The sequence below is a fragment of the Gobius niger genome (genome assembly GCF_951799975.1).
Source record: "Gobius niger genome assembly, chromosome: 1".
Lineage (NCBI taxonomy): Eukaryota > Metazoa > Chordata > Actinopteri > Gobiiformes > Gobiidae > Gobius > Gobius niger.
The window spans coordinates 53591961-53602898 of NC_136852.1; the positions used below are offsets into that span (position 1 = coordinate 53591961).

The 10938-nt window shown below is 42.4% G+C and overlaps 1 protein-coding gene across 1 annotated transcript; it reads right to left on the reverse strand.

The window, feature by feature from the left end:
• Positions 1–8797: 8797 nt before the first annotated feature.
• aplnra (apelin receptor a) lies at positions 8798–10730 on the reverse strand. The gene has a single exon (XM_079571041.1). The coding sequence runs from the start codon at positions 10615–10617 to the stop codon at positions 9532–9534; it is 1086 nt and encodes a 361-aa protein (XP_079427167.1). The 5' UTR covers positions 10618–10730; the 3' UTR covers positions 8798–9531.
• Between the last annotated feature and the right edge of the window lie 208 nt (positions 10731–10938).

Below are 10938 nucleotides of genomic sequence, written 5' to 3' on the forward strand. Positions count from 1 at the left end.
CTATATTCTGCTATTAAATATTAATAACTTCATGGTTCTGCACACGTGCCTTTCTAATATGTTGAAACCTTGAGATATCTTACATGAAACAATGATGTTGTGTTCTGTGACATTACACTACACTATAACCCCTGTGTATTCAACCTGTCACGGGACAAACACCTTACTCTGTTGGGCTTTTCCACCTGAGCGGCTCACTCTGTAAGCCACTGCAAGATTCAGCATCAACAACAGCGTCGGGAATGAGCAACTTTGCTCCAGCTGAACTTCAAATCCTGCTCAACGGCGAAAAGCATGAGCTGCTACAGGACGGAGCCCCGTGCAGGGATAGGACAGAGGAGCCTGCCCCCTCAGCCAGCCTGGATGACGAAGACAAGGAGGAGTGCAACAAGGAGTCTCAAGTGAAGATGCAGTCTATATTACAGCAAGTACGTAAGCAAATCAGATCACAGGGGGAGGCGAGGACCCAAAGAAGCAGCATACTGGCGCTGGTTCAAAAAGTCTTAGAGAAAGAAGTGGTGACTACACAAGTGAACGGTGACACTGTGGCTGAGAATGACCACAGCAAAGAGGGGAGTCAGGTGGAGATGGGGTGCCAGAAGGAGGAGGACTTGATTGTGATTTTCGAGGAGAAACTTGAAGCTAGCAAAAAAGCATTGCAGGAGGAGTTTGAAGTTCAGATTGTGCAACTGCGTAAGGAAATGCAAGCTTATACTGACAAAGCTCTAAAAGAGTTGGAGGGCAAGATATTAAGTGGCAAGGATGTGATCTCCAGCCTAAAGGAAGAGCCCCTTCAAGGCACCAAGAAGAAGCAGCCACCTTCAGCGGTAACTCCTCCAGTGGCTCTGAGGAGAGGGAGAGTACTGACCCGCACCATGACAACCATCATCCCTAAAACATGCACCCCTGTGATCATGGGCCCGCGAGCCAAATCAGAAAGCCTGACCTCCTCAAAAGCATGGGTCGGGAGGGACACAGCGCTGACATCAACAGCAGCAAAGACTTATCAGAGCCGCAGGCCACTTCCCCCGGCTGGAGCTCGGCAGCCAAAGAAACCAGCCCCGCTCAAAGCTAAAACAGGAAACTGAGTCATCTTTGGAGCAGAGACATAACAAACTGTCATACTGATAAGGAAAGCATTTACTGTAGATTATGTAGTACTGCTTGTAATACAGTATGAGGTGTCTGTGGGAAATGAAAGCACAGACAAAAAGGGCTTCACTCTTATACTATCAATTGTATTCCGGTCTCAGAATTATTGCTAATGTATTACACATATATCCTGTAATCAATAATAAACATGCCGCTACTGTGCACCTTGGTTTTGAGTTTTGTTGGTTATGCTGCAAGTAGTGATTTGACCAGCAGGTGGAGCCACTTCCATGTCATTTAGAGCAATGGTTTTCAATCATTTTTGTATTGCGGACTCCTGGAACTCTTCATTGGTTCTCCCAATACCGCCTGCCTGAAGGATGATGCAGATTATTTAGAAGTGATCAATTAAAATTATTCGTTTTAGTGAAAAGACAATGTTGCATGTTCAAAGCTTAAATAAAATAAAAAATAAAAAACATTTGACTGCAAAGTATCTTTTAAATAGCCTTTTCTTAGTAGTAGTCGGTTTCCGACTGATAATTCATTGAAAACATTGACTTAGAGAACAGGCATTCATGACATTTAGTTCCAATTTTGTGATCACTACTTAGGTGTGTAAGCTTATAATAAATCTCGTAATAAAAAACATACAGCAACAGAAGTACATTCACAAAGCATCGGTTAATTCATATTTACCACAAAAAAAAACATTAAAATCGTAATTCATAGCATTCAGTACTCACGTATGGCTGAGCCGTTTCTATCCCAAACCAGAGTAGTGCTGCTCCCCAGTGGCCAACAAGAAGAGGCCTACAAGGAAAGAAAAAAGAGCAACCACAAAAGAGGCAGTAAATCACAAACACATCTGTAAAATCATACTGTTAGTTTTACAAACCCCAATCCCGCAGTTCAAAATGTTTTTTCCACATGCGTATATTATTATTATTATATTTGACACAAAGACAACATTTGCACTTCCTTTATCCATTAATTACCCTCATACATCAGTGTGTCAGATTTTACTACCCAGTAAAAATGTAGCTGAACAATTATATATTTATTAATTAAGTATACATTAATCAATATATTAAAGCGTACTGTACTCCCTTAGTTTAGTTTAGTTTAGTTTTTTATTTGAGCAGTTGGAATTCTGCTCAAAAGGGGTGGGCCGAAGCAAACGCCCACCTCGAAATCATTACAATAAAAGTGTATAAGTACAAAAGAACATATTACAAAGTACGAGAGCCTTGGAACACAGCATGCGCACACGTGTACACAACGTACCCGTTTGTGATTTAACCTTACACATTATGATACAATGATACATTTAGCAACATTATTATTGGATTTGCCTCCTTAGCAAGGTACCTGTTACATTTCAAAGCGGCTGTTTTAACACGGACCACCCTTACAAAGCACTTAATGAAATGTTCATGTTAACAGAAATGAGCAGAACAGAAGCGAAGCACAACTACAACAACAGTCTCGTTACAAGTACTTTGTTTGGTACAAAGCAAGTTACAGACGGCGAATGGTTGTCAATCGAATGGTTATCAATGACTATCAATCAATGCCAAACAAAGTTAACATTCCCAAAAGTCACTAGTGTTGTGTTAAAAGGCCCTCCCTTATACGCGGCTCATCTCTGGACTCATTATAAGAAACTCAGCATGCGCAAATCTGCAGGGGCCTGTAATGATGGTTTGCATGTTCTTTTGAAGAAGACAAGATGGTCAAGTCCCACAGAAATGTTTGTCAATGGCAGAGTGACCACTTTACAGGCCGGACTACGAACTTTGATGTACACCTTTATGTCTGAAAATGAAATAATAATGTCCCTCACAAATATAAAAAGGAGTGCGACACGTTATCAGTCTGACTTGTGGAGACATTAGCATAAATGTCTTTTAAAAACGCCATCTTAATTGTTTGTCTAGTCTTTTTACTGTATTTTTATGTGTTTATTTATTTATGCTACAGTAATAAAAACAAATACACTGTCAATGTACAGTAGGTCTAAATAAAACAAATAGTGAAGTAGTTGGTCCTATCTTGATTTTGCTTGTTTTTTTGTTTTTTTTCTGGTTTAGTCTGTTTCTTTTCATTAGAAACAGGGTTCACTGTATTTTGCTCCATCAGCAAACTGGCCCACATACACTGCAATGCACAGCTAATGAGTAACAGTCAAGTTGGCTATGTCATACATACAAAGTGCAGACCTGGGCACCTGAGAGCAGCTGAACTGGCACGGGGGCAGCCAGTGACAGGGGGGGCATTTAGTCGTGTAGCCTCCACAGAATTAGAGCATCTCGAGTCACTGCCTCCACAATGGATGGGATAGAGACGGGTGTGAAGAGGGTCTTTGTGCACCAGTAGTGATGGGGCCCTAAGCGACCGTATCCGGAGAGGACGAGTCCAGCACATTCAGGTCTGGCCAAACCGCGCTGTCCACGGAAGCAGCATCTCCCGCCTAATGACAAACAACAACACAGGGTTATCAATATGCAACGCAAGTGCCTTTACTTTTCCAAACATCAATTAACTTAATCCCCATGTTGTCACCTGGAATCTGTCTGACCCAAAGTGAGTGTTTAGCCATCAAAGAATTAATTGTCAAAGGTTTATTGGCCCTAAATATAACTGGTAATCAGGTTAACTCGATTAAAGTGTGCACAATTAAGTTTCCTGTAATAGATATTTGCCAAAAGCCTCACCTGAATGCGTTTATTCTGTTGTCCTGGGTGTAAGCGTCCTGAACAATAATGAATATCAATGAGTGTTTAAAAGCTCAGAGAAACACCACTTTTCCTAATCACCCGCTTCAATGTGCCAAAAGATAACAACATTATCATGAAAATACTGATCTCATGTAAATGTGTAAATGCTTTTGTAAGGCCCAGGCTTTTCACAAGAGGCCACTTCCAGGTAAAACCAGACAGTAGAGTGAGACAGGCTCAGCTCTTGTGTATTGGACTGTCGCGTAGTTACTTTTGTGGACCATGATTAGACCTGTAATACCCCATTACCAGAGACCACAGTGATAAGATTTTGAGAAGATTTGGTTGTTTCCCATGACTTAAGGTTCCACTTATTGCAGCATGGCTGGGCGTAAGGAGGGAGCATATTGCAGGGAACATAACAAAAAGTTTTTGCTTGAATATAGAACATTTTGAAAATTATTGTATGTATGATGGATAAGTGAAACTACTAATTTAGGCAGTGGAAAGTCTATTTTTCATTAAGATGCTTCTACTATGTATAAATGTTCATATTAAAATTTCTTACAGTTGCACCTACTTACACTGTAAGGCACAACATGGAGCCCGTTAGCTGCCCCAAAAAATTCCCTGTCACTGTCAAGAGGTTTTCCATGATGCCTACACTGTTGATTGTCCATGTGTCAGATGTCATGTTTATTTGTTTTTCAACCACATTATAGCTAAGTTAAATTTATAAATTCACACTTTTAAAGTAGAATCTAAATCATTCATTTTGTGAACAAATCAGGGATTCTATTTCAAAGCCAAGTCAAAAAGCATGAATAGATCTAGTGTCTTTACCTTTACAAACAAAAAACTTTTATCGGCAATAACAGGGGGGAAAATAGACCATTAAAAATGTTGCTCAATTTGACTTTCAGTCAGCTCATGTGCTTCTCTGAAATAGTAGGATATCAAAGTAGTAAAGATAGTAAGTTCTGCTCTTGTATCAAAAGCGTTAATTTTTTTTTGCAGAATCTGCAAGAGATTATGCAATAAACACAGTACAGGACATATGGAGAAAATGCTGTTTTCATTTAAAAAAAAAAAGTGATGACTTCCACGTTGTTGTTGTAGTTTGATGGATTTGTTTTGAGGATGAAGAGATCTGCTGTCTAGACAGGTGATGGGATCATACTCAGGACGTCTAAGACACTACATGTTATTAACTGTACGAACTGAGGCCTAATCCCCGACAGTTTCTCATCTCAAAGCTGTCGATCCCTCTCTGCTTATGGCACTTACTGTAAGACCCCCTTAGACCAGTATTAGTATATGTCAACACTCAAACGCTCACCCAGGAGTCCATAAATCCATCAAATAAGTTCAAAATCAGTAGCCAATAATAAATGGTTTTGTATTTCAAAAGTGTTTAATATCTAAGTCAAATTATACAGTAATTATGCATGGTATGTGAAATGAATAGGTCTAAGTTTAGTTTAGTTTGGAATGGCACCATTAAAACTAATACACTTTTTATTATTTGAGAGAGGGTTATAGATAGATGGCTCTCTAAACAGTTGACAAGGAGTAACAAAGAAGTCTTTAAGGCCCAAAATGGTATGTCAACATTGTATAGGAGACGAATGGGAGGTACAAATGGAGGAATAACATCCAGCGACAGAAAAGGTGGCAAAAGACAACAAGGAGAACACACACATGACATAAACTCCCCGTACCACACACATTCCCGGTCAACAGCCACCCACACACCGACAAACACTCCCTCACAGGGGGACAAATGCACACTTGACGACAAGTGCCTTTTCCTGTTTTCTTTTTCTTTTTCTTGTGGCTCAGTCCTCAGTCATTCAACAGCGTGCCCGCGATTATCAGGTGGCTTGATAAATAACAAAATAAATAAATGTCAGATTCATATAACTATTTTTCCATTTTGGTTTGTCCGGATCACTGTTTCAACCAGAAAAGTCACCACAAAACTATCACCACTCAATGAGTCTGACCCAGTAGCAGACATTAGTGCTGCATTTTAGTCTTTGTCTACATTATGTCGTATGTTTGTGAAGGCTCTTGTTGTAATGTTTTTGCTGTAAATGGTATGGGTTTGAGAGTATTTTAACCTTAATTTTGACACAACACATTGTCTTTTTACAAATATATCAAAATTGTAGTTGATCATTTTGTAAATGTGGAGCGACAGTGGTGCAGATATTAGAGAGGGTCGCCTCATGATTGGAAGCTCAGGGGTTCGAATCCCCCCTCCTACAGGTGCACATTGTCGTATCCTTGGGCAAGACACTTCACCCACCTTTCCCCCAGTGTCTGTGTACACTGGTGTATGAATGAGCGTGAATGGGTGAGTGGTTCCTTGCTGTAAAGCGCTTTGACGGCCTAATGTAGGTGGAAAAGCGCTGTATAAGTTGAGACCATTTAGCATTTAAATATTTGGCAGCACCCTTGAGGTATGGAGTAAACTGAAGGGGTAGACAGGACAAAAAAAGTTTGCGTTCCAGTTTTTTTGATGGAGTTCTTCGGCATCTACAGTAAGTGCCACAAAAAAGTAAAAGAGACTCTAAAACCTCAATTTTCTCAGGCAAGGCAAGACAATGCAATAGCAGAGCGCATAGCCCAGAACTGAGGGACGCTCCTGTTCTACCAGCTTCCCTTTTCTCATCCCTTGTAAATGTGACTAAAGGGTGAATAGCGTTGAGATATACTCTAATGCTCCTTTTGTGATACATAAATCTCTGTTAATGCCTTGTTTATAGTGATTATAGCCGCGGATGCTGTGAATACATAGGCCCTGCTGCATGTAAACAGAGAACTGACACATTCCACCGCCTGTCAACGCTAAACTGACTTTCTCTGTAGCTTCGGTCCACCTGTCGCAGGGCAAAACATACACACGCGCTGCGGACTGCATTTGTTGCTCTGCTGCTTGGGTGGGATATAGAACATAAGGCAGGGAGATCTGAGGAGACCAAAGCACTTGGGTTTTGGTTCAGTCGCGCCCCCCCCCCCCCCCCCCCCATTTTTTACTGAAGCCCCATTTGGGTGTAGCAGCAATGTCGAAGACAACACTGACCAGCAGCCACCTGTTTTACCTGCTTTCATGTTTGAAAGCAGGTACCAACTTTAATTGGAAGAATAGCTGCAAACATTATTATTAACTATTTATGCTACTTGAAGCTCACAATACATTTCTACCACAAAAACTATAAGTTAATTTAGATTGCAATTTATTATTAAGTCTATGTCTAATTAAACAACCTTAAGTGGATTTCAATGATGATGCAGTGCTTTTCCAGGAGGAAGACCCTTGCAGAGAAGTGAAGTAATAGAGAAAGTTTAATAAACCAAGGAAAGATGTCACCATGTGCACACCGGATTCATAAACAGGTTGTCTTGTTGCATTTGTAATTTCGGGCTTGAGGTTTGAGACTTTACAGAAACAAACTTGAGGGGCGGCTGATTGTCATGGTTCATTTCCCGTTGAGAATACTGTAAATGCACTCCCATCACACACCCAGACGCACAAACAGGTCAGACATGCCACACACGATCATATATAACATTTATGAGGCCTACAACTGTTGTTTTGGACCATACGGCCGACCGTGCCTGCTGCGAACCCCTGGTGCTTTGGTCAGCTGGTATTCTGGGTGAGTTATTTCACAATGAACTTGTAGCCTAACAATATGAGACAAGCTGTCAGCCCAGTTTATCTCAAAACCAACAACGAGCCAGGCATGCATGACTGACAACACCCTATTTCTCCTAAACCTCTAGAACTAATACTACTTAACTATAGAACTAAAAATGAAAATGTGATGGAAAATGTTTAGTGGGAGTTCATATCACTTATTATTGGATGCATTTATCTGTATAATAAAGAGGTGAGGTTTCGTAAAGTAATTATTAAATGTCAGTTTGGGAGTTCAAGCCAAGGTTGCATACATAATATTAGTCTATTACTGTTGAATGATAGCTTATGCCTCATTGCTCTTAAATCATTCCCATTTTTCCGAGATGGCCAACACAAAAAAGATTATCTCTCGAACAAATGTCATGATAAATCATTGTGCGTAACATTCCTGTCTTTTCGCATATGGTGTTAATTTAAGTTATGCAGCAAACTCCAACCTCTTCAGACTTCCTCGCCTCCTTCGCTTAAACCTAATTTTCCCCCAAAGTTAAGTCTAGTCTGCCTTGTCATCAGAAGTTTGATGGAGCCCTTTGGCCCACAGCCTCAAGCTGGACTACTGCTCTAACTGCAATCTCTTGTCAGTGGAGACAAACATTGACTTGTTTGGAGGAGCAGCTTCTGCAGTGGATTAGAGCCCCACTTCCCCCCGGTGCTGCCATCACTAAACGGCGCTTATGTCCAACAGAGCTCATTACTGTCAAATCAAAGGATGCCTCAGAAGAGTCACTCACTGGTAATGACCCTTATTATTATGTGTGGGGAGGGCTTTTGTTGGCTTCACCTCCTGTGGATTGAAGATAGACCTGTCTCAATGTTCTGTGGATACAGACTGGTCAATGTTGTTTTAATACATGAACAACTTTACCCATTTTCCAAAAAAGACAAGTGAAAGAAGCTCCTATGTGTTGGAGCAGTAGAGTGGAGGCAATGCATTTGAAAAGGTCTGGGCTGTGTCATCAAACAGTTACCTCAGCCGATGAATGTCGCAAGCACCTATCGAATACACACTCCGAGGAAGGACTGTGCTTTGCATAATCCGGTTACAGTCTGGATACTGCCTGTGAATCAATAAGAGATTACAGATCTATTTAGTCGGAGGGTGTCAACTAAAATGCAAAGCATTCAGACCAAAGGACCCCCAGATTCTTATCAGTGTTGGAAGTGAAACCAGGAAGGAGTCCCACCGAAATCCGAAAGTTAGATTAATGGACTGATTGTTCTCTATCAGTTAGTCAATAATAAAAATTAACCACACAGAGAAAAAAAAATACTCATAGAACAATTTTATTACAGTAGTTAGTTACACTGAAAAAATATCACATATGTACAATTTCAACAAAGTGGAACAATAATAGTTCATCAGTCCCCTTTAGTGCTGTGACTACACCGTGAAACCCCTCCACCCTGCTATGCTCCCACCCCATTCCTGTTTTCCAACATTTGTCAGCTGCCATCTGCTTGTCTGCCCCCGTCTCCTCTACGCAAACTATATAATTAAGCTGTAACACCTTTTCTCCTCTTACAGCCTGTTTGCTCCTGATCCCAGACTTCTGCCTTTGCAACATCACAAACCAAAAAAATGGCAGGAGGACACTGCACTATTTGAGTTTCCTTGCTCACATATTTATTAAGAAGTGCTCCAAAATAAAACAATAAATTCAGGAATATGCTATAGTATGAAAATACTGTACAGCTTTCTAATTCATCCAGTGTAACAGAAATAAAGTCCATTTAAATCAGTCTTTCAACTTCAGTGTGTGCTGTCCAATTCATAAACTTTGTAGAGCAAGACATAAGAAAAAATAGACTTTCTTTGAGTAGCTGCAGAGCTCAACCAGCAGGCTCTAGTTGTCTGAGTATCTACTCACAGTAGAAGAGGAAACACAATTCATAACAGTGAGCATGGAGTTCATTATGTCATCATTAGTGGACACAAAAGTCTATTCTTACAGTGTTCCAATGGTGGGAGCTGTGACCGTCCTGCAGCCAAACACCACCTTTTTGGTCTCTTCAAACCTTTGTGGCCAGAGACTGGATTTCTGATTTTTGAGTCTGGGCGCTGAGTGTGGAAGACATGGAGCTCATGTGGCCATGCATTGCCTTCTTCAGGTTGAGCAGGCACAGGCACTGGGAGCGGAAACGCAGGTCGAAGAAAGCATACAGGAAGGGATTGAGGCAGCTGTTGACATAGGCCAGGCAGGTAGCGTATGGATGAGCCAGCAGCAAGAAGCGCAGGAAACCACATGAGCTGGGGGCCAAGTTGAGGTAGGACAGGGCATCCATGCTTTTGAGGACATGGAACGGCGTACAGCAGATGGCAAACACAACGACCAGAGTGGTGATGATCTTCAGCAGCCGCTTCTTCTTCTGGTCCTCTTTGCGCAGGTTGTTGAAGTGGCGGGTCACGGTGCAGCCGATGAAGCAGTAGAAGATAGTCATGGCCAAGAACGGCAGCAGGAAACCAAGAGCGGAGGATGAGAGCGAGAGACCAGCAATCCACAGGGACTCATGCTGTTGGTTCAAGGCAACCAAACTGAAGTCCATGGCGCAAGTGGTTCTGTTGCTGTTGAGATCATTCACGGTGGTGCGGAAAAGCAGCGTGGGCATGGCCAGCAGTCCAGAAAGCAGCCAGATCGCCCCGAGAGATGCCAGCATGGTGCCCCTTGAACGCAACCTGCTACTGGACAGCGAGTGCACGATGGCGAGGTAGCGGTCAAAACTGAGGCAGGTGAGGCAGAAGACACTGGCGTACATGTTGACCAGGACAACGTAGCTGCTGATTTTGCAGAGAGCAACACCAAAAGGCCAGTGGTAACCCAGCGCCGTGTAGACTGCCCAGAGAGGTAGGGTCACAACAAAGGTGAGGTCAGCCAGAGCCAGGTTGCCTATGTAGACGTCTGCAGCGCGGCGCTTGGACTTGGATCTCCAGACGGTGAAGATGACAACTCCGTTACCTGACAGGCCCAGGATGAAGATGAGCATGTACAGGACTGGGATGAGAGAGTAGGAAGGCTCCCACTCTGAAAAGTCACAAGCAGTCTCATTGTCATCATAGTATTCATAATTATCAACATATTCCGCAGTGGGGGTCTCCATGATCAGGAGCAGTGGTGTAAAATGTCTTTAAAAAGAAAGTTAAGTCCTTTCGAGGTCCAAGGAAGACAGGCTTGACAGAGAGAGCAGAACCTCTGGAGTTTCTGCTGCTGAACTGTAGTGCATAGTGTGTGTGAGAGTGACGCTGCCTGCCTTTTAAAGTCAGCCCTCCACACCCCTGGTTCCCTCCCAGGACGACCCCCCACCACCCGCGCCCCCAGTCAAACATCTCCCAGCCCTGCCCTCCCCCTGCTCCAGTTCAGTCCCTCTGCTCTATCACCCCTGACTGAGCCCATCCCACTGGTTCAGGGACAGGGACGTCTG